General features: G+C 39.7%; 1 protein-coding gene across 1 annotated transcript in view; it reads right to left on the bottom strand.

Moving 5' to 3' along the window:
* Window positions 1-25,716, bottom strand: part of LOC136862799 (zinc finger protein 892) — a 231,203-nt gene that overhangs the window by 144,000 nt on the left and 61,487 nt on the right. The window contains exon 4 of the mRNA XM_067139056.2: window positions 5,261-5,566. Within this exon, the coding sequence (XP_066995157.2) occupies window positions 5,261-5,381 (121 nt within the window). The 5' untranslated portion in view covers window positions 5,382-5,566. The remainder of the gene's footprint in view (window positions 1-5,260; window positions 5,567-25,716) is intronic.

The raw sequence follows: 25,716 nt of genomic DNA, 5'->3' as shown, positions 1-25,716 counted from the left end.
GGAAACATAACAGTGATTGCAACATTAAGATGGTGTTGCGGTGGTACAGCACGATGCCGGTATTCATAAGTCGCAACCCGGAATAAATTTGTCTTGTATACATTATCCAAATCCAAAATCCATACACGTCAAATGGCTGACAAACTGCTGTAGCACCAGCTGGAATCGTCATATCTTCTACTTCCATGCCATGAACAAGCGCGTTGTGGCCAGAGAAAGAATCCAACAATAAAATGTTTCGTTCATCGGGTAAACTTGGTTTCAAGATGTCATTATACCAGCTCTGAACTTCTGTATTGCCCATCTCTCCAGATGTGGTGCACACGGCATTAATAGTTTCGTGTAAAAATATTTTCTTTACAAGGGAACCAAAAACACCTTTTCTTACCTTAAACTATTAGAAACGTGGAGAGTGGCTCACCTTTTGCTGACACGGTAGGCTTAATACTGTAGCTGTGCATAGTAGAGGGAATTGATTGGACTACCATGCTAATCAACTTTTCTCCTTGGCGTGCCAACGTTCTGGCGATGTACATTCCCAAATTAAAGCCGCTTTGGTCGCTGTTAAAAACGTGTGATGGGCTGTCTGTGTATTTTCTCATACGTTTTTCAGAAACATTTCGGCTTCCGCCATAACGCCAGTTTATCTATCATGTTTTTTCATTTTTGTCACGATAGTAATTTTTTGGGGTGTGTTTCCAAATTTTTTTTTGAAGTCATACAACTAGCCTCAGGACCCTTGAAGGTCATGGATCCCTCGAGAGTGGGCACTTTGCATTGCCCACTGTTTGATTGTGATGTCATGAAAGGTGGGCGTACTGTACTCCGCATCAAATTTTTCCTTGCAAACCATCATAATAAGACCAAATTTATCTCTGAAAGAGCCTCGTTTATCCACTACTTTTTTCCAGGTGGACAGCTGTGATTCACTATGCAAACGACTGAATTTCTTTTGCACAGTTGCAAATTTTAGATTTTTCCATTTTCCAGTAGTTCATTGCCCTTGTCCGTCGAGTTGGCACTGTCTTGGCTTTGTCCCGGTTCTGGCACGCTGTAGTTTGTTTCCCTCCAAATGATCAAACCTGTACATAAAACTTATAACATCCTTCATATAGAGACATTCACCTTCATAACAGCAACGTATAAGCTCTGAAAAATAAAATAAAAATAATTAAACTACATGTTGTTATATGTATATTCACTGACAGAAACAACAAAAAACACAAATGTTTGTTTAAAAAAAAACAAGAGAGTTATCGGTATCAACATATCAGACGGTCCAGTGCTGAAAACTGAAACTTAAAATTTCACATGCATCGCAAAAGATCACGCTTCAATCTACGTTATTACGGCCTATGTCACGCAGCGTGACATCAGCCCGTGAGCGCCAAAACCTATTTGAAAACAGCTGACTGCTTAACACTCACCCTCAATCGCGTCATAAAGATGCAGCTACTGAAAGTGCAGCGGACTTTCTTCACCGTGACTTCTGTGATCTGCTTGAAGATTAAAAATAATTTTTGACACGCTCAACGACATAACGCTTAAGGAATCATCGTAAACATTTTCATAAACATTTCAGAAAAAGTTAACTAACAAATACAATGTGGGAATTAAAAAGGAGAGCTATGAGAAAGACTGATAGAGTATGCAAAGTGTAGCACCGGTCCCATTCGACAGCTAAGCAGACGGGCGGCCGCGGGAAGAAGGGAAACGTGCGGCGGCGAACCAGTAGAACCAGTAGAGGGGGCAGAGGAGGAGGTGTAGAGGTGTGGCACGAGGCACATGGTTATGAGGGTGTTTAAGGATTGTAGTAAGGATGTAAAGCAGAGGGCATATAAGTCTCTGGTAAGACCCCAATTAGAGCATTGGCCAGCAGATATTCATCTCTGTTCACGCAGAACTTGAAATGTCTCAAATTTTAGGCCCCTTATCTAACGCCCTAATGAATGTCTGCATTCAAAATTAATGCTGACATCTTTTTATGTGTACCTCAATGTGTTCTCCGAGTTTCATTGCGATTGGAGACTTAACCATTGCCGATGTCCCCTCGTTAGTGTACTTACATCAGAAGGTGTACTTACATCAGATAATTTTCATCGTCGCTATTCATAGATTCTTCATTGGAACCTAGAATCTCTGTTTAGTTTATAATATCATTTGTGTCCAGAAACTCCATAGCATCACTTGTAATTTACAAAAGAAAAAATATTCACAGTTATACTCACAAAAACAAAAAATATTTACAGCTACGAAGAGCACAAACAACTATCCACATCGGTGGGAATCGTAACACTAGGCTGTAACCTATAGGCTAATGGCGCGCCAAACTTTTACATTATAGTGAGTATACGCATTCCCGTCAGAGGCTACTACCATTCAGAACTTGGATTTGTACAGCAACACTATGTTCCAAAAAACACATCAGTAAGCACTTAAGTTCTCAGTACTAGTCTAAAACGACAAAAGCCGTGCTCCCTCATGTAGGACCAAACAGCAAATGCCGTGCTCACTCTATTGACTGTCCTTTGGTGCACTTGTCAACAGGTTAATGAGGAGAATTTTAGCTATGCAAAAATTCATATCTTTGAAAAGAAGTCCATAAATTTCCTTTGTCGTTTTCTCTGTAACACTGTGCTCTCTACGAATTTCTCATGTAGGATAAGGGCATAAAACACGTCCTCACCAATTGATGACTATCCTTAAAGATACAAAAAGTAAAGCCATGGCTTGGGTAACCAAGCAGAACAGGAACTCACAACTTACAGTTTGTTGAGGTTGTGAAGTTGCCTATGGTTTTTAAGCTGCTATGGCACATGGCTATAAAAGGTTGCAGAACCGTTAAGACGCTATAGCATGCGGCTATTCAAATACTAAACTCTGACTAAAATTTAGAGAATCCTTATTCTTGTATAAGGAGAGTACTTAGGGTCAGGTTCCTACTACAGGAACTAGTTTTATGTGGGCACAATCGAGTATGCAGAAATGTAATGTTCCATATAACATAGAGTTATAGAAAAATTGTTTATATCTAGGTTTCAAATATCCTTTGAGATATTGAAAAATTCAAGTAACAGAACTTCAAGTTATAGAAAATATACTCATGTTCATAAAAAACAGAACACCTTGAAAGACTGCAGATAAGAAGTTCATATTCACAGCACAGGTTCATTAGTATGTTCTGAAGAAACGATTAGCATTTCAGTCACCTAGGTTCAGCATGTGTCCTGTTGCCTAGTAGGAACTGAGACCTTGACGGGCACTGATAACTTGTTTCATGCGTGATAGCATTGACGCGTATAAGGCGCCAATGGCGTCCTGGGGTATAGCCACCCATGTTGCATTCACCCGGTTTCACAGTTCATCTTTGGTGGTTGGCATTGGGTCAAAGCGCCGCACCAGTCATTTCACCATATCCCACACATTTTTGATTGGCGACAAGTCCGGTGATCGGGCGGTCCAAGGCAACAGTCTGACATCCAGGGACAACAAGAAGGCAAGTGTTCGTACAGCAACATGTGGTCATGCATTGTCCTGCTGAAATATGGCTTCTGGGGTGTTCTTGCAGAAAGGGTATGGATACTGGTTGCAGGATGTCATTCACGTAGGTTGAACTTGTCACAGTGCCCTGGACATGCACCAACTGTGATTTGTAGTTGTACCCAATAGCACCCCACACCATAAGGCCTTGAGTTGGCGCTGTATGTCTTGTACGAATACAGTGAATGTGATGCCTACACCCCCCCGCCCCCCCGTCTGCGGCAAACCAAAATGCGGCCATCATTTTCAAACAAACAGAACCTGGATTCGTCTGAAAACACTACCTGCTGCCATTCCCATCCCCCGTGACGACGTTCCATACACCACTGCAGTCTATCATGTTTATGCACATTAGTCAAAGGTAGGAGGAGAAGTGGACGACGCACCGGTAACCTAGACCGTAATAAACAGCGACGGACTGTCACTCCTCATGGTGTACGATGTGCTACACTGTTCCACTGTTGCGCCAGAGCCAAGGAGGACGCAGATCTATCCTGCAATACCATTCGGATGAGGTGTCGATCTTCTCGGGGGGGGGGTCTGGGTGGTGCGACGAGACCCATAACGCCGTGTTCTATGGCCTTCTGTGAACCATTCTGTACACACCCGCTGCACTGCCAACACATTTCGTCCTACACGAGTAGCAATTTCCCGAATGGATGCATCACGTTCTCTCATGCCAACAATGTGTCCTCTTTCAAACTCACTCATTTGAGGGTACGGTTCTCACATACATCTGCGAGGCATCCTGCACATCTGTTCAAGTCACAAGATCCATTACCATCGGTTTATAGCGACTAGAGCTGCAAGCACATTTTACCAGTCGGTGGTGGTGCGCCGAGATACCGATGTGGACCCTGAACCTGTGGGCCGATATGGTTCGCTAATCATTTCTTCAGAACATACTAATGCACATGTCCTGTGAATATGAACTTTCTATATCTAGTCTTTCAATGTGTTCTGGTTTTTATGAACATGAGTGTATATAACACATAAAATAATGCATATAATATTCCACTGCAAAATGAAAATTCCTTTGAGATAACAAAAATTTGAGTTTAAGTTTGAGTGTATTTATTTACAATACTAAATAAGCATTGGAAAACTTTTCAAACATAATTATCAAAAGAATAAAACACTGGTACCTATGTAATTAAATTGAATCCAACATATACCCTGAATTTAGAATCATGAACAAACTTCGAAGTCTATTTTCTCAAAAGTTTTGAAAGTGCACATGTACCCCTCTCCTTTTCAGACACACTATTAACAATGTTAATCAGTTGATTCGAAACATTTTCATTAGGAAAACTGAACAATAAATACTATATAATGCATTAAATATTGAAAATAACAAGGCTTTATTTGATGACAGTTACACTATTGCATATGCCTGGTGAAATATGAACCAGTCTTTCTTCAAAGAAAAATTTAAAAAATGAAATTGAAGGTGCAATAACCTATTGTTACAGAATTAATAGATGACCATAGTAACCAATTAACTAAAAAGGAAGTCTAGCTATACACCAACAGAAAAAAATAATGAGACTACATACACACAAAAAAGAAATGAATGATAAAGTAGTAACACTGAAAATCAGATATAAAAATCAAGAATTACTACACTTCATTACTATCGATCAAACACAAAAGGCTACATTTCTGCTCTATACTACAGGAGAATTTGTGAACTAAAGGTTCCAATCACATGTATACGTACCTGTGTCAATAATTAAGTCTGATTCACCAAACACTGAAGGAATAACGGAGCCAGGTATCGCTTCATTATCTGCAGCTTCAACATTAAAGCCACCATCAGAAGCACTACCATCACATCTCATGTCATCCGAATCAGTTGTTGAAGTACACACTGCATCTTTTGTAATATATTTGTTAATATTACTTCCACATATTGATGATGTAGGTATATCCAATTTATTACTTGTGTGGGGACGATTAACTTCACCATAGGATAAGCGTTTAGTTTTTCTTCCTCTGCTGGTCAAGATATTTTCAACAGCATAATCTGCGCATGGAAGATTAAACAAATATGATATACTCTACTTTATAAAATTTACAAAAAGGAGAAAAGCCAGATCACTATCACACATATACCAAGTTAAAAAAAACTTTCAATATACCGTATTTACCCAGTAATTTTCCCACCCTTCATTTTGAAATGGAGATTTGGGGGGAAATAAAAGATTGCATAAATTTCCTGCCATGATTATATACAGGTTTACCATCATCAATGTGTTTTCTATTTATTTTGTTTGTATGAAATAAGCAGTCACGACAACATTAAGGCTTCGACTAGACGGGCGTTTTTGAACATAACATTCTTCTGTTGAATTATGAAAGAAATACGCACATAGTGGTGCATAATATGATGTGGCTAGACGCCATGGAATTTCCCTGCAATATTGAAGTACAAAGCCATCCTCAAAGTCACATTGCAAATGAGCAGATTGCTATCCTTAATCTTCCAGTAAATGATGCAACTTACAGTGGCAACTTGGGCTACACGTACGTTTACTACTGTAGTAAACGAGCAAGACAATCTCCAATATTGCAGATGATCTTGGTACGAGTGACCACGTCGACCACTACTTATTCGATATATTGACCACTTTCTCTATAGTTTCTGTTCACGATGTCATCCGAAAACCAATAATGAAAGAATCGCTTTTATGTTATGCTCAATTCCGTCATGACTTCAATACACAGAGGCCCTACAACAAGGACAATAAAAGTATGCCGTTTAGCTGGCGTGTTTCAAAAATATAGTTATTTAATGCATAGATAACTGTTTTATTACACATGCAGTCTACAAGGGTGAACGGAATAAATTTCGTAAAAAAATTAACAAACGCCTTCTGGTCTTATGGTGATGATGGGACAAGAAAGGGCTAGGAGTCAGAAGGAAGGTACAGCCCTAGCATTTGAATGGTGGGAAAATGGGAAACCATGGAAAACCATCTTCTGGACTGCCATCAGTGGGGTTTGAACCCACTTTCCCTCAAATACTGGATACTGACCGCACTTAAGCAACTGTAGCTACTGAGCTAAATATTTTAAACCTTCTTCCTTGTAAAATTGAGTTTTTGTTGTTTACTGGAAAATTCTTTCCTTCACATTAGTTTTATTCATAGTACAACACAGACCACCACATCCACCCTTACCGATTATCAAAATAACCTTGTCTGCAATAATTCAAAGGGCAAGTTATGAATCTTCTGTCTCCGTATGCAGAAGTTCAGGAATCCTACAATTATTAACTTATGGAATTTTTCCCGACCAGGATGGATGTCGTAAATACAATGTTTCAATATCTAAGTTGTCTTCGCTCACCATTACCACTTAGTAAAATATTCATCCCTCAAGCCAACTGGGTTTCGAGATTTCCCAAGTCTTCTTCACACACTTTAATTTTAAAAGTCCTCTTTTTAACATCACTCGACGCAGGTTCACCCTCTCAGACAACTGAATGATGACTGACTCTCTTGCTTGAGGAGGGGGTATTTATGCATTCTCAAGAGACGCGCTGCATGGCGTTATCTACTGTTGTGCAATCATTCTATTAGATGACCGCTGGACCGATTTCCTTGAGACTAACTCCAGAGATTCCATCTATTTTTCCAGTCATGAAGGTGTTGTTCGCCGATTTTTCCTGTTTCGTTAACGGAAATAATTAATTAAATTTGTGTACGATGGTTCCTGCTTATTTTGACCGAATGTCCTTGACACGTCTCCACCCGGCCAGGATAGATGCCAATTTCTCTCCGAGCCTAATTAAATACATTTCCGCCCTGTAAAATTTAGCTTCCTCAAACATTTCCCACAATTCGTAATTACTTATTTCTTTGTTAATGACAGTGCCGAGATCTCTCACAGTGAGGGTTATTAGCCAGAATTTCATTGTTAATTACCCGAGGTCTTCCGAAATGTTCCAACCTTGTTTGATGTTTTTCGGGGTTGTCTCCTGCTATAACTTGGCATGCCATGGAATATGAGGTGAGCTTGCAATAAAAATAGGGATGCATATTTTTTTCTCCACCTTGTAGTTGGCATTTCAGCAATGTAGTATTATGGGCTCATAATCCACCTACGACAATGAAATGTTTACATATAAAGTGGAAACATTCAAATATTTCTTCAAAATTTGAAACGTACGGAAGAATTTTGACATCTAAAATGAACCATAATTCTACACCGGATTCTCTGATCGATCTCGTTCTTGACGTACGACTTCAATTCTCTCATGCATCTTCCGGTTTTCCTCTGCCACCAACAAGATTTCGTTGCACATGTCATAGACAGAATCTCGAATTAAGGACATGCATTCTGGACATTCCTGGTCTTTCTCTGAACTACTGTTGATATTCACAGTTCCTTGGATTGGCTCTTCAACAGGTTTTCCCCCCGTTAAAGTAGCAATGTTGACGGGCTGTCGGACCTCTTCTTCTCCGGCAGTCATCTTCCCTGCTGGTATGGCGACGTCATCGGGTTGTGGAATTCTTCCTTCTGGAGCATGGTATACCTTCAGGTTTTCTGCATTAAATATGGCCTCCCCGCTGCCATCCATTATTTGAATTTTATAGGAGTTGTTCCTGAAACTTAACAATTTTCAACGGTCCAAATATAAGGGTGATAATTTGTGATAATGGTTCATGTTTGTGGGTTACTGTAGTCACGTCCTAGTTCGTGAACCATGGGCAATGGCTGAGTGGCCTAGTAAGTGGTCCTGAGAGTCGGGATACCAGTTGCTATGGAATGGAAGTGGGCATCTCGGACATATTCTGAGTCATGGCCCTCTTTGTGCTCAGGCGGCTAGAACAACACAATTCACCGGTGGTCCATAACCCGTTAGAGGAGAGATCCTCACTTGGACTATGTGCAAGTAGGGTAGCATCCTGCTTCATGGATTTACAGAGCTCAGAACATTTTAAGCAAGCCTCGGACCTATGGGAGTAATGGAGTCCCACTCCCATTTGACAGGCGAGGGACTCCTTGGAAACAACTTGGCGAACGAAATGGAATTCGATGGGGAGCTATCAATATTAATGGGGCTTATGGAAGAAAGAAAGTAGAACTGGCTGAGTCAGCAAAGAGGATATATCTGGATGTGCTAGAAGTAAGTGATATTCGGGTAAGGGGGGATAACGAGGAAGAGATAGGAGATTACGAAGTGTACTTGTCGGGTGTTAGAAAGGGAAGGGCAGAGTCTGGGGTAGGGCTGTTTATCAGGAATACCATTGCACGCAACATAGTTTCTGTTAGGCACGTAAATGAGCGAATGATGTGGGTAGATTTGTCAGTTGAAGGAATTAGGACAAGAATTGTGCCCGTGTATTCATCATGTGAGGGTGCAGATGAGGATGAAGTTGACAAGTTTTATGAAGCATTGAGTGACATCGTGGTCAGGGTCAACAGCAAGGATAGAATAGTGCTAATGGGTAATTTCAATGCGAGAGTTGGGAATAGAACTGAAGGATACGGAAGGGTGATTGGTAAATGTGGGGAAGATATGGAAGCTAATGGGAATGGGAAGAGTTTGCTGGACTTCTGTGCTAGTATGGGTTTAGCGGTTACGAATACATTCTTCAAGCATAAGGCTATTCACCGCTATACATGGGAGGCTAGGGGTACCAGATACATAATCTATATATATAAAATAACTTTTCCTGACTGACTGACTGACTGATTCATCATCGCCGAGCCAAAACTCCTGGACATAGAGAAATGAAATTTTGCGGACATATTCATATTAAGATGTAGGTGCTCGCTAAGAAAGGATTTTTTGATATTCCGTCGCTAAGGGGGTGAAAAGGGGGGTGAAATTTAAAAAAAGAGTATCTATATCTCAAAACTTTAAAAGTTTACAGATGTAAAAATTGGTATTTAGAATCTTCTTTTAAAATAAGGATACACGTATTTTTTTGTTTTCTGAAAACCCCAATAGGAGGGGTGAAAATGGGGAAAAATGGGTTGAATGCCTTCAATCAGGATACCGGTACTTATATCTCAGAAACAAGATATTACAGACCTGAAAATTGGTACTTTTGATCTCTTTTAAAAATAAAGAAAAACGTATTTTTTTGTTTTTGGAAAATCCAATTAATGGGAGGGTGAAAAGGGGGTGAATTTTTAAAATGAGTGAATCTCTATCTCCAAACTTTTAAAGTTTGCAGATGTAAAAACTGGTATTTAGAATCTTCATTAAAAATAAAGAAACACGTATTTTTTTGTTTTCGGAAAATCGCAATAGGAGTGAAAAGGGGTGGAAAAAGGGTTGAATGCCTTTAATGAAGCTACTTATATATCAGAAACTGAAGATATTACAGACCTGAAAATCGGTGTTTGGGATCTCCTTTAGAAACATGTATTTTTTTTGTTTCTGGAAAATCCAATTACGGAGGGGGTGAAAAGGGAGTAATATTTTAAAATGAGTGTATCTATATCTCAAAACTTTTAAAGGTTATAGATGTGACAATTGGTATTTAGAATCTCCTTTAAAAATAAAGAAACACGTATATTTTGTTTTCGGAAAATCCAATTAATGGCGGTTAAACAGGAGTGACAAATTGGGGTGAATTTTTGAAAGACTATATCTACAGAATATCTTGGAAACGTAAAATGTTACAGACGTAAAAAGTGGGTGTTTGGAATCTCCTGTAAATGTAAAGAAACATAGGTGATTTGTTTTTGGAAACTCCACTTAAGGGGAACTCAAAAGGGGTGAAATTTTGAAATGCGAATTTTTACAGTATATCTAAAAAACTTAACATGTTACAGAAGTGAAAAATGGTATTTTTTATCTCTATTAAACATAAAGAAACGTGTATTTTTAGTTTTCGGAAATATCACCTGGGTGGAGGCGGGGGGGGGGGGGTAAAAGTGACTGAAAATGGTGTTGAATTCTTTTAATTAGGCTACTGATATATCAAAAATGAAGATTTTACAGATGTGAAATTTGAAATTTTCAATCTGCTTTAAAAGTAAAAATACACGTATTCTCTTAAAATCCAATGAAGCGGGGGGGGGGGGGGGGAAGAATTGAAAAATTAATTGGCTTAATTGTATGAGAATACATACATCTAATAAAAACTAAAGTTATTACAGATGTGAAAATTCGTATCTGGATCTCCTTTAAAAACAAAGAAAAACGCGTTTTGGGCGGGAAACCATCTTGGAGCGCGGGAGTGTAAAGGAGTTGAATTCCTTTCATGAGGACACATAAATCAAAAACTGAAGAAGTTAGAGTCGTGATAATTGGTATTTAGAAGATCCTTTACTATTAAAGAAACAAGTATTTTTTTCGGGAAAGTTCACTTGGGGGGGGAGGGGGGAGTAGTGTGAAATGAAGTGAAAAAAGTAAATTACTTTAATGGGGATACTTATATCTCAAAACTGAAGGTAATAGACGTGAACATTGGTGTTTGGAATCTCCCTTAAACATAAAGAAACAAGCCTTCTTTTAATTTTTTTTTGGGGGGGGGGGGCGGTAAATAAACTTAACAGCGGTGGGGTGTAGAAGGAGGTGAGACCAATTGATTTTACTGTTATTAATGTACTTATAAGGATCCTCCGTTGCTCAGGCGGCACCGCGCCGGCCTCTCAAAGCTGGGTTCCGTGGTTCAAATCCCGGTCACTCCATGTGACATTCGTGCTGGACAAAACGGAGGCGGGACAGGTTTTTCTCCGGATACTCTGGTATTCCCTGTCATCAGCCATTCCAGCAACACATAATAATAATAATAATAATAATAATAATAATAATAATAATAATAATAACAATAATAATAATAATGTTCCGGACCGTCGTCAAATGTGCGGACCGCGCTGGCAACGGCTCCTGGATGGTTAATGAATGCAGTCCGGCCGCGGGTTCAGTGCTGCCAAATCACCCAATATGACACCACGCCGGATCTCCTGAAGGATTTTATCCATATTAAAAATGATTAAAGGAAAAGATGGCAAAGATTTACGGACCCAACTGACCAAGAGGAATACCTGAGCCTAGCCCGGGAAGTACGAAATCGATTGCGGGAAAGGAATATTGAAAAATGGGAGGAAACGTGCTGTAAAATAATAGAATATGAGTCAGATCGGGAATTTTGGAGGATTCTCGCAGAAAACGAGTCAGATCGCGAATTTCGACAGATTATATATCTAAAACAATAAGCATTCAATTATAAATTTCAGTATAATACCGTAGCGAAGCACGGGTATCTTGCTAGTAGACTATATCTGAACAGACTTTGAATTTAGTAAATCTGTTAGGAATGTATGAGTTTTTTGCATATTTTTTGATTATACAGACCACTATCTGATCTATAGTGAACTAAGTATCTCTAGGCCTAGGGTAGAGAAAGTGAAATCTGTCTGCAAATGAATAAGGGTAGAAAATCTCCAGGACTAGGACATTAGACAGAAGTACATGGATATGATTAGTGACAAGTTTCGAACAGTAGACAGTAAACAGGTTCAGGATATACGAAGTGAATGGGTGGCATACAGGGATGCTGTAGTAGAAACAGCAAGGGAATGCCTAGGAACAACTGTGTGTAAAGATGGGAAAAGGCGAACATCTTGGTGGAATGATGAAGTGAGAGCAGCCTGTAAACGTAAAAAGAAGGCTAATCAGAAGAAACAGAGCGAAACAAGTAGTTGTTGAATCCAAAAAGAAGTCAAGGGAAGATTTTGGTAATAACCTGGAAAGGCTAGGTCAAGCAGCAGGGAAACCTTTCTGGACAGTAATGAAGAATCTTAGGAAGGGAGGTAAAAAAGGAAATGAACAGTGTTTTGAGTAATTCAGGTGAACTCATAATAGATCCCAGGGAATCACTGGAGAGGTGGAGGGAATATTTTGAACATCTTCTCAATGTAAGAGGAAATCATCCTGGTGGTGTTGCAAACAGCCAGGCTCAAGGGGAGGAAGAAAATGATGTTGGTGAAATTACGCTTGAGGAAGTGGAAAGGATGGTAAATAAAAGCCATTGTTATAAGGCAGCAGGAATAGATGAAATTATACCTGAAAAGGTGAAGTATAGTGGGAAGGCAGGGATGAAATGGCTTCATAGAGTAGTAAAATTAGCTTGGAGTGTTGGTAAGGTACCTTCAGATTGGACAAAAGCAGTAATTGCACCTATCTATAAGCAAGGGAACACGAAGGATTGCAACAACTATCGAGGTATCTCATTGATTAGTATACCAGGCAAAGTATTCATTGGCATCTTGGAAAGGAGGGTGCTATCAGTGGTTGAGAGGAAGTTGGATGAAAACCAGTGTGGTTTCAGACCACACGGAGGCTGTCAGGATCAGATTTTCAGTATGCGCCAGGTAACTGAAAAATGCTATGAGAGGAATAGGCAGTTGTGTTTATGTTTCGTAGATCTAGAGAAAGCATATGACAGGGTACCGAGGGGAAAGATGTTCACTATACTGGGGAACTATGGAATTAAAGATAGATTATTCAAATCAAAGGCATTTATGTTGACAATTGGGCTTCAAAGAGATTTGATGGTAGAATGAGTTCTTGGTTCAGGGTACATACAGGGGTTAGACAAGGCTGTAATCTTTCACTTTTGCTGTTCGTAGTTTACATGGATCATCTGCTGAAAGGTATTCAGGGAGGGATTCAGTTAGGTAGAAATGTAGTAAGCAGTTTGGCCTATGCTGACGACTTGGTCTTAATGGCAGACTGTGCCGAAAGTCTGCAGTCTAATATCTTGGAACTTGAAAAGAGGTGCAATGAGTATGGTATGAAAATTAGCCTCTCGAAGACTAAATTGATGTCAGTAGGTAAGAAATTCAACAGAATTGAATGTCAGATTGGTGATACAAAGCTAGAACAGGTCGATAATTTCAAGTATTTAGGTTGTGTGTTCTCCCAGGATGGTAATATAGTGGGATTGAATCAAGGTGTAGAAAAGCTAATGCAGTGAGCTTGCAGTTGCGATCAGCGGTATTCTGTAAGAAAGAAGTCAGCTCTCAGACGAAACTATCTTTACATCGGTCTGTTTTCAGATCAACTTTGCTTTACGGGAGCGAAAGCTGGGTGGACTCAGGATATCTTATTCATAAGTTAGAAGTGCCAGGCATGAAAGTAGCAAGAATGATTGCTGGTACAAACAGGTGAGAACAATGGCACGAGGGTACTCGGAATGAGGAGATAAAGGCTAATTCAGGAATGAACTCGATGGATGAAGCTGTACGCATAAACCGGCTTCGGTGGTGGGGTCATGTGAGGCGAATGGAGGAGGATAGGTTACCTAGGAGAATAATGGACTCTGCTATGGAGGGTAAGAGAAGTAGAGGGAGACCAAGACGACGATGGTTAGACTCTGTTTCTAACGATTTAAAGATAAGTGGTATAAAACTAAATGAGGCCACAACACTAGTTGCAAATCGAGGATTGTGGCGACGTTTAGTATAATCACAGAGGCTTGCAGACTGAACGCTGAAAGGCATAATAGTGTATAATGATAATGTATTTTCCTGTGGTTTAGACATCGTGGGTCTCCTTACGAGCACTACTTCATTTTCCCCTAATGGATGATGGAATCTTCGGTTTCTTACTCTACGCAACCAGCGATCTGCCTGCCGACGTAGGTGTTCAGCCGTATTTTGTATGCACAATTCCTGTGATGGTCGAGGACCACTGGCACACTGAACCACATAATGCCAGGGTCTCGCATGTTATTGGTTAAAATGAACGACAGATGGAATCCTTACTATAGATTCGTGTACGGGTTATTGACACAATTGACTATCAGTGGTAACACCTCAACCCACTTGGGCGCAGTAAGTCCTGCAGAATTTTGCAATTACCTGCATTACCCTCTTGCTAGGATTTCCCTCAAGATGTCTAACACTACTAAGAATGTGATGAATTTCCAAGTTCTGAATGGCTGTCTTAAACTGTGCTGAAGTAAACTGGGGACCATGATCTGTAAGAAGGAATTTCAGCGTGCCCATATCTGGAATAATGTTACGGGAAATACATCTCAAAACAAGCTTGGAGTTCGCTTTCTGCATAGGAAACAGGGTCGTAAGTTTGGAGAAGGCGTCGATGGTTACTAAGATAAAATTGCTGCCACACTTTCCTTTCACGAGGGGCCCATAAATGTCCATAGCGAATAGCTCCTTTGGTTGTGAATGCAAAAGAGGGATAAGTGCCTGTCGAATTATGTAAGGGTTTGCCTTTACCCGCTAGCGTATGTCGCATGTAATGATGATATCTCTTACATTCTCCCGTAAATTCGCCCAGGTAAAGGTCGCTTGAATGGTTGGAACAACATCGATCCCTCCATGACTGATAACTCTGTGCATGTTGCCAGATTAATCCCTTTCGTAGCTGCAGTGGTACCAAAATCCGGGATTTTACATGATCACCATCTACAAATTTCACAAGTGTATATTATCCACAAACAAGTAATCATCAGCGAGTTTTGGGATGGCCAGGTATCGTGGATCGTCGGCTGGAATTGTTCCTCGAAGGTGATGATGATGCTTGTTGTTTAAAGGAGCCTAACATCAAGGTCTTCGGCCTCTAATGGTACGAAATGAGATGAAATGTTATGACAAATTAAAAGTCCAAAATCCTCCACTGACCAGAATTCAAAGCGTGCGGACAAGAATGAATGGATGGATATGAATTTAAAACGACCAGTGGAACCGACCCACAGTGACTCGCATGCACAGAAGCTAGCACAAAACAACAGTATTACTGACCAAGGGACTGCTTCTATAGCATGATGCTGAATCGATTATGCTTGTAGTGGTGTTCCGCACATCGTGGCACTATTTACAGGCAACGCAAACCTATGGCGCTCCTCACATAAGTGGACTAACCACAGGGACCCGAACTATCCCGTGGTATTCCTCATATAGTGGGAACTAAGCATAGGCAAGGCAGAACCATGGTATCACTCATCCCATGGTGTTGCTCATATAGGGGTACGAAACACAGGTACTGTAAGACCCTCATCCTGATTCACACACTGTCGCTACTAATCACAAACCTATTGCGTACCTAACATAGTGGTACTATGCGCAAGTTAATGCGACCCATGGTGTTCCCTGTGTGATGGTACTTAATCACAAGTAATCTCATGGTTGTAATAAAATCATCCATTGGTCACCTCTTTTAGTCACCTCTTACGACAGGCAGGGGATACCGTGGGTGAATTTTTCGTCTGCGTCCCCTACCCACAGGGGGTTGTGCGTTTCGTAAGCGAGAGGCATTTTATTTCCCTCAAGTCCGCCAGCAAGCAGGTTAGGACCCCTCTATCCACCACCTAGGATGCGCCACGTGGGAGTATCACCTCTCCCCCCTGCTACTCCAGCGTAGTAGGTTTGTGGGCCCTCGAAGGTATGAGATCATTTTCCTGCAAAAATGGTCACTTAATTGTAGGTCTCCTAGTTGTCCCAACTCTATCAGAAAATCTCGATCTTTCTGGACTACATCTAGATGGTTTAGAACATTCTCCTCCTCGTTGGGGTTCCTGCTCAGTAAGTCTGCCAACACATTTGACTTCCCTAAACAATGCTCAATCTTAAGTGTAACTGTTGGACAAACAGAGCCCACCTGGCCACTCTTTCACTCGCAACAGCGGTCTTCTTTATAAAGGTGAGTGTCTTGTGGTCTGTCTTAATGATGATATGAAAGCCATAAATCATCGTTCTCCAGTGCTGCAATGCCTGAACAATAGCCAACATTTCCAGTTCCATCACATTGTACCTGATCTTCTGCGATCCTAGTTTCCGACTATAGAATGACAATTCCTATCTGTGGGCTGATCTGAACTCTCCTGATATGAAAGTGCCCCGATTCCCACGGTGGACGCATTCGTTTGTAAGATGAAAGATTTCTCAAAATTGGGATAACCTAGCTTGACACTGTTTAGCAGTAGCTCTTTGGTCTTCCTGAATGCTTCCTCTCATTCTGGACTCCACCTCCACTTATTGTTTTTATGCAGCAAGCTCTGAAGTGAGGCCACAACTTCTGTATAATTTGAGCAGTGGTCTGAAAAAAAATTGGCACATTCCAAGGAATTGGCTGACATTTTAAATTTTGAGTGGACTCAGGAACTTGTCTATGGCCTGGAGTTTCACTGGATTCGGGCAAACTCCCTCGCCATCAATAACATGACCAAGAAACAAAACTTCCCTTTGAAAAAATTTTGACTTCTTTAAATTTACTTTGAAGCCTGATGCCCTTTAATGTTCCAATAGTTTCCTCAAATCTTGGATGTTCTCATCGATATTTCCTGAAGCTAACAAGATATCATTCACATAACGCATAGTCACAGCCTTAACTCTTTATAGGTTCCTGGTACATATATGTACCACTTTTTAAAAACATGTAATGGCGTAAGAGATCTTGGTACAACTACTGTACCACTCGGGTGCTGGCTTCATAAAGCCCAGCTGAATGTTGCTGCCATCTGTTGGTGATCTGGAGAACTACTTAGGAGCTTTATCACTACTTTCATTTTTTACTGGTACACATTGGTACCACTGCCCATCTACTAAACTGCATCTTTGTGAAGTTGAGCCGTTTTCATCATATTGCAAGTAATAAACTGATAATGCAGTAAGTCTTCATTCTGGTATAAGTAAGTATCTATTCATCAACTATATAGAAGTCAAATAAAATATATATTTATGTTCTTTCAGGCAATATTGCACATTTTTCTGTAGAATATCCTGGACATGTAGGCTTAACCTAAAAGTGCCCCTACACTTTGCTATTTAAAAATTTATATATTTTACTACAAATTTAGTGTTATTACTACTTTCATGTCAAAATATGTGTTATAGGCTGTACATAGGGTGACAGCAATAGACAGGTGAACATTCCACTAAGATAATGTTACAAGTAAACAGTGCCATGGTAGTAAAACACGTATTACTTTTAGGCCATAAAGCGACTTGATTCCAAAGAAATACCAGAATCGTTGGAAGCTGTCACTGAGATTCAAGCATATGATTCATAGGAAGGAGGAGACAAAGCAGAAGACTTCCTGCCAGTAAAACCCACAGGATCACCATGTAAAAGGTGTTGCATTGCAGGTTTACCAAGTAGAACTACACTGGACCGATCTGTGAGTTTTGATTATACCACCACTATAACACCATCAACAAGTAAAAGTAAAAGAACACCAATACAGATAAGCTTTTAACAGACATTGCTTTCTGAGAATGAAGAGACTTCCTCAGACCTATCAAGTGAAGATTCAGTAGCAGATCCAAATTTCTCCCCCAGGAAAGTAAATAATAATTCAGAAGATTCTGACACATCTGATAGTAGTGACCATGAACTGCTCGCTAATGAAGAAGAAACCATTCCAGCAAATCATTTTTTCACTCACTGTTTTGCTGTTTCATATACTGACTGAAACACCAAAGCAAGTTTCTGAACCAAAGTTTACTTGGAATAGCCAGGGGAAAATGCCAGATAAGAACTTACATTTTGTCTGATTGTGCCCTACCTATTTGCCTATAACATATTGTACTCTCCCTGCAGATTTAGTAGTAAATTAGCAATTTCATTTTATCATTTTTTCATTATACATAAAATGTTCATATCCGTAACCTAACCAGTTGTCCCTCATTGTACTTATATTCATCAGTGGTACATGTGTGTACCACTGCCCACCCATCAAGTACAGCATTGGTTATAGGATATTGGTACACATATGTACCACCACTTTTGAAAGCTAGGAAGTAAAGTTGTATTCTTTGTAATATTTTTCAATGATAACCGATAGCATATGGAGTAGAAAAATGTTAAAAGATAGTATTTTTCTGAACTCTTTACTTCATGCCCTATAAAGGGTTAACTTCTTTGGTGAGACATCGATCTAGGGCGCGAATGAGAGCCGCACTGGCATTTTTAAATCCTAAGGGCAAGCGATTGAAAATGTACGTTTGCTGATCAAAAATAAAACCAGTGAACAGTTTTGACGTGTGGTGGTGTGGTGGTATGAGGATGTTAGGTCTATGCTGATGAAACGTGATAACATCTTTAATGGGCGGAGCTTGATCGAGCTCAGAGATCAACCTTTCATTGAGGGCACGAGCGAAACAGACACACTCGCAGTGATCCATCTGGTTTTTGAACTCCCACTAACGGATTTAAATATGGTGTGGGGTGCTTAGAAATTAACCCATTCTACTCCATTTCCTTTATGATTTTGCCAGCTTGGGTGTAGTATTTATCTGGTATAGGATACGGTTTCCTTTTGAAAGGCGTCCAATCCATAACAGCTAGAGCATAAGTGAAGTCAGGGATCAGACCTGGTCCCTCATCTTTCCTGAATTTAATCCAATTTCTACTGAAGTCAATCACAGCATTAGTTTCTTGAATGAAATCGGCTCCTAAAATCACACTGTAGCGCATCTTGGACATGACCACAAATGGATGAGCGAACGTGGAATTTCCAATCTGGAGATCTAGGAACATCTCCCCATTTATACTTGGTAACCTATTCATCTTCCCAAGCAAAATATTCGCTTTGATCTAACAGTTTCTTGAGCACAAATGAATTACCACATCCCTCTATTCTCATTGACATATCTATTGAGATGCAAAACCATTTTTCTTTCTTCTGTTACTTGAATACCTCATACACATTTCTCCACTTACAGACACTGCTCTAGATTGTCATTATTTCAATCGAATACCTGCCTAGGAGAAAACAACATGTAGCACATCAGCAACTTTTCAGGAAGTTTTACACCTGAGAAATATGTTTTCTATTTATAAACACAGTCATTTTTTAGTGAATGGAAGCCTAAAACTGACCACATGCCATTATTTAAAAATACAGATGAATTTTCATACAAAAACATGACAAAGGCTGTTGAATTACTGGAACAACATTGTATTAATTCTCACAATTAAACTAATATAAAATTGCTCACTGGATAAAGCTGAATGTGTCAAAACAAAAATTTTGTTACCAATCTGATGGATTTCAACATTTCAACTTTTCCACATAGGTACCGTGAATACCACTCGCAATTTTTTCCCCAAAATATTGGTTCTAAATCTTGGGTGCAGGTCTTATTCAAGCTGTTCATTCTTGTAAATATTTACTACGTTTACATGGAGTACTGAAATAGATTTGAATACAGTTACCGTACTCAATATACCACATGTCAACGGGCATTCAGGTCTTATTGTGTTTTAGTTGCGTTCTAGAAAACAAGATCGATTTTTTCTCACTATGATTACAGTGGCTTGTAAATGCAAAATGTAAGTTAATGAAATACGGTAAATCAAAGAATATGGGTAAATATGCAGTAAATATGAAAGCTGCTGCTGCGGATGCTCGATCATCATTTGTTTCACAAGTGTTGCTTGCATGCTGGGTACGCGAATAGCTGATCTCGCGGGATATCGTACTTTGCGAGAGTTGAGACTGTTGGTTACGGAAGTCTACCTCGCTCACATTCGAGTTCCGTATCTGTCCCGTGAAAGTGTTGTCTCGATAGTAAGCGATGGGGTCTGCGGTCATTTACTGTGCGTGAGAAACTTAAAAAGTTGTAAGCGAAGCCGAAATATACTGAAACTGTGCTGTTGGCAGAAAGTATGACATTGATGAAACATGTATTCTTGATTGGCGGAAGAAGAAGGAGAAACTTCTAAAAAGTAACGGCGATCGCAGAGCATTCCGCGGGCAGAGTGCAATGTTTCCGGAAATTGAAGAACGACTCCACAAATCTGCGATAGAAAAACGTGAGTTAGGATATGGTGTTTCTAGTGAAATCTGTCAACTGAAAGCACTAGAGATCTCGAACGATTTCAAAACACAGGGTTTTACAGCAACCCGCGAATGAATCCCAAACTTTTATCGGAGGTGTAACGTGCTACTGCCATAACCTCTCCATCGACGTTCTACGAGTTTCTGCAAACTTCGTCGCATGTACATCTCCACATACTCTACAAGTTTATGTTTCTACAAGACTATAATGCTTTTATTATTGTCTGCTCTGCTTATCAATACTTCTTCCTATCATCAGAATTACCTTACTTTGCTCACCTGTCGTTACCCTCCGACTTTTCTCGACACACTGACCGCTGTCTTTCTGTCTGCCTCGCACCTACTACGTCATCTGCTACGTCACTTGATCTTTCTCGAATGAACTAGTCTTCGCTTCCGGGCGTGTATATATTGGACTGCTTGGCCCGTCTTCGGCAGACTGGCATCATCCTTTGTAAATAGTGTGTGTGTGTGTGGAGGGACTACGGACCTCGCACGGCTTGCCGTGTGCTGCGCCATTTTCTTCCCTACGAGCTGATGGAATTATTCTGAAAGGACTTTGGTGAGCTAAATATATCATTTGCTAAACTTGTTTTTGGAAACTTTAATACTCGGCCTGTTTCGGCATGTTGAGTGATGGCATGCTATGAAAACTTTCAAGGCCTTGGTTTTGAATTTAATTTATTGCCACCTTCAAAACTGATTAAGTTCAAATGATTCTTAGTGCTGAATACTTGGTGATGTGGACTGAGCCTAAACATCGTCAAACAGAAAATTTTCACAACTTTAGACGATTCTAAAAAAATCTATTGGCAGATCAGACATTCTCCAGCATTACGCAGTCGGAGTTTCCTTTCTTCTCATCCTCACTTGTCCTTATTGTACTGATCCTCCTTTTTACCCTACCCTTTTTTCTTTTATTAGGTGTGTATGCTTTTTATATTAGGGCGCCCTGGAGGCGTATTTGGGGTTTTTTTTTTGTGGCCAAATATTTTCTTGATCTTCATGGTAAAAACTGTACTTGTTGCCTCGAATTTTGGTCAGATAATAATATTTAGAAATATCTTCTGAGGTGATTGTGTGTGTGACACCTCTCTAATCAAAATATAAATAGTAATATTTGTGAAAACTGGTTTTGGTCGAGATTCACGCTGACACAGTGATTCTATTGTAACGATTTTTTTTTAAAATTTTTTGTCCTAACTTATCTGAGGGTTAGTCCCCTTTCTAAAACGGGGACCCGAGCTGTTTTGTCTTTGTAACCAATGCCTGGGATATTTTTCTCGGACTATATTTTCTTGTTTAACAAGGTGCATATTATATATATATATATTGGTCAATTTTATTCTGTAGGTTTTAGCTTAATTATCCCTTTGATAATTTCCTACAATATCCAGAGTATATTTGAGGATCTGTTTTGTTAATGTGTACTGTATTCTCGTTAAGCCTGCTGTTTCCAATACACTTGGTCATCTAAAAAATTTTAGCAACGTGGTGTTCTTTTTTGATTTTTCTTTTTTGGTACCATCCACGGTAAACCTCTCCTACTATCCCTCCCCCAGTACTGCTTCCGCTCACTCTGCTGTTTTCTTGTTTTATGTGATCAACTCCTCGTTGCAGTGTTGCCTATGCACAGACCTCGTTTTGGTGGTTTAAGTATGTTGCACAATACGTCACATATGGTAGCAGACATTTTTTTCTTCCCCATTTTCATCATATTCTCTTGTTTAAATTGATACACTTTTTTGGTTTCTCCTTAGATCTTTTCGCATTTTGTATTGGTTGCTCTAGTAACACTATGGCTTGCTTTTCGGATAATTTTCGATTGGGCGCCGATAGCGTTTCATCTCCACCCCCACTATATCATACTCGGTCTTTACCTGAGGTTTCGACTAGTAACTTAATCTCCTTCTCTGATACCCCAACATTATCTTCCCGTGTTAATTCTTCCGCTTTGCTCAGTGATCCAGAGGGCAAGCCCTCCTCATTACCTCAACTTCATTCTATGCCTCCCGATCCACATTTCTACCCCCCTCCCCCTTCACTACCTCAATACACGCCTGTTGATGCCTCTCTCAATGTACAGATCATAAAACAATCTCTTGATCAAGTCCCTAAATTACAATCTACTGATCCTCGGAGTTTGACCTTGTGGCTCCTTTCTGCACGAAAATTTCTAAATATTGGTTTAGCTTCTTTTCCTCAGTTAATGGGATTACTGTCCCCTAAAACAACCGGTTTTTTTTACTAAATTTTGGGTTGATAATATGTCAAGTTTTTCCAATTGGTATCAACTTCGGAATGCCATACACAACTATTTCTTACCTTACGAAATACGTTGCAAGCTGAGCCTTGAATTTATTCGTCGTCATCAACTTCCCACTGAACCTGCTCATGACTATCTTGATTCGATTACGACCTATAGTGATATTTTAAACATTGCTCACTCGGTCAATGATTTAATTTCTATCGTTCAATTCTACGCTACTCCTTCCTTTCGGCAGCTTTTCGATGCCTTAAATCCTCCTACGTCCATGTTTCAGCTTTTTAATTTAGCTCAATCTCACGCCATTCATTCTCTTGGAGATCTTTCTTATTACTCATCTATCCCCCCTCCTCTCCATTCTCGTCCTTTACCTTCTACATCCGTTTCTTCTGCTAATACTCCTTCTCCCATTATTTGCTTCCGTTGTAAAGGAAAGGGTCATATATCTCGGAATTGTGCTACTCCCTATTCGGGAAACGTAGCTTACCCGCGTCATTAGACAGTAGGCGTAACAATGGGCAAAATCTGTCTTCTGTTCTTCAGTCCCCCTCTACTCTTGTTTCAAATGTTCGATCTTTGCCGTCTGAATTTTCTTCTCAACTTATTTTGACGGAAAGTTCGTCATTTTTACCTCCTACTTCTCATATTGTCTTGACTATTAATAATGTCCCTTCCGTCGCTCTTCTTGATTCAGGGGCTGCTGTTTCTTTAATCAGTTTATCTTTCTTTGAATCTCTGAAAAAGGTATTTTCTCACCTTCATTTTCTTCCTTCCACTGTCCGTTGTGTTTCGGCTTCTAATTATCCTATTGATGTTCTTGGTCATATTTCTCTCACTGTTAAAATTCAAAATTTTTCTTGGCCGTTTACCTTTCTTGTTGTTTCGGAATTATCTTGTCCTCTTATTTTAGGCTATGATTTTTTTTCCCACACTGGTCTTATTTTTGATTCTATGAACTCTACGATTTCCTTTCATTTTTCTTCAACGGTTATTCCATTAATTAATATTGCTGATTATCCTTCTTCAACTTCATCCATGTCTCACAGTATCAATTCTATTCATTCTGATCAAATTGATTCCTTGTTAACTGAATTTTCTGATGTCATTACTCCTGTTCTTGGTACGGTCAAAAATTTCAAGGCTCATATTGACTTAATTGATTCTACTCCTGTTCGTTCATCCCCCTATTTTCTCAGCCCTCCTCGCATGAAAATTTTAAATCAATTAATTGATAAAATGCTTCAGGACAAAACCATAATTCCTTCTTCTTCTAATTATGCTTCCCCTGCCTTTATTGTCGATAAACCCGATGGATCTTCGAGATTTATCGTGGATTATCGTAAATTAAATGGGCGTATACTCTACGATTCCTATCCTATGCCCAAATTGCAGTCCGCTTTTCAACATTTTTCTAACGCCAAATATTACTCCATTTTCGATCTTAATTCTGCATACAATCAAATTCCCCTAGATGACATTAGCTCCCGTTACACTGCCTTTATTACTCCTAATGGTCTTTTTCAGTTTAAGAAAGTTCCTTTCGGACTTAATTTAGGCTCTCAAATTATGCAACGCTTTGTTGATTCACTTTTCTCTGACATAAAATATCAATATTTGTTCCCATTTATTGATGATATTTTGATCTATTCCCCTGATCTTTCCACTCACCTACAGCATGTTCGTGAAGTATTAACGCGTCTTCGTTCCGTGGGTTTAACGGTTAATCCTTCTAAAGTCTTAATTGCTCAAACTTCGATTAAGTTTTTAGGTCATATTCTCAGTTCTAACGGTGTTGCTGTCGATCCGGATAGGGTTTCTGCCATCCATAAAGTCCCACCCCCACAGAACTTAAAGCAGTTACGTTCCTTTCTTGGTATGGTTGGATTTTATGGAAAATATATACCTAATTTTTCCCATATTTCCGAACCTCTTAACTTATTGAAACGCAAAGGCGTAAAGTTTCACTGGGGTGACTTACAGCAAAATGCCTTTTCCTGTTTAAAAACCAAACTATCTCAAGCTCCTCTCTTACAAATTCCTGATTTTAACATTACATTTGAGCTTTCTACTGATGCTTCCGATGTCGCCATTGGCGCTGTCTTGCAACAAACTATACAGGGCGAAACCCGCCTATTGCCTATTATAGTCATTTACTATCACCTGTGGAACGTAAATATTCCGTTTATGAACGGGAAGCACTTGCTTTAATTCTTTCAATTGAACATTTTTCCGACTATCTCGATCATCGCGAGTTTATCGTCAGCACTGACAACCAAGCACTTTCTTGGTTACTTAATAATGCTCCGAAAATCGGACGTACTGGTCGCTGGTTGCTTCGTTTGTCACGTTTCAAATTTTCTTTGAAATTTATTTCTGATTTTCAAAATTCGGTCGCTGATGCGTTGTCTCGCCTATTTGACGATCATCATCTTGCTGATTCCGAAATACACCACCTTCCGGTTGCTATGGTAAATTCTATTTCTTCTCTTACTGATTTTCCTTTGTCCTTTCAGTCCTGCCAAGACCATCAAAATCTCGATCCATACTGCCAACAATTGAAAACCGATATTTCTTCTAATGATTATTCTGGGCCTTTTCGCATTGTAAATCAACTTCTTGTCTTTAAACCTACTCCTCGGGCTACTCCTCGTCTGGTTCTCCCCTCCGCATTACGCCCCATGATATTTCAATATTTTCATGGATCCCCTACTGGTGGACATTTTGGAATGGCGAAATCTTATTCTCGCATTGCCTCTCAGTTTTATTGGCCCCAAATGCGAAAGGATGTTTTCTCTTGGGTCCGATCTTGCGACTTGTGCCAAAAGCATAAGCCCCAAAATCATCAACCTTTTGGGACATATGCAGCCTCTCCCTCTACTTACCCGGCCGAGAAATTCTATATCGACATTGTCGGTCCTTTGGTCAAATCTTCCAAATCAAACTCCTACATCTTTACTTTATTGGATGGTTTTTCCAAATTTCTTGTTGTACGCCCATTACGTAACATTTCTTCCCAGATTATCATTAATTTACTAACTAATCACGTTTTTCCTCTTATAGGTATTCCTAAAATTCTGGTCTCTGATAACGCGTCAATTTTTACTTCAAAAGTTTTTTATAATTTCTGTTTTTCTT

This window comes from Anabrus simplex, chromosome 2, assembly GCF_040414725.1.
Source record: "Anabrus simplex isolate iqAnaSimp1 chromosome 2, ASM4041472v1, whole genome shotgun sequence".
NCBI classification, from domain to species: domain Eukaryota; kingdom Metazoa; phylum Arthropoda; class Insecta; order Orthoptera; family Tettigoniidae; genus Anabrus; species Anabrus simplex.
Note: the sequence above shows the minus strand (reverse complement) of the source record. Positions and strands in the feature narration are given on the sequence as shown.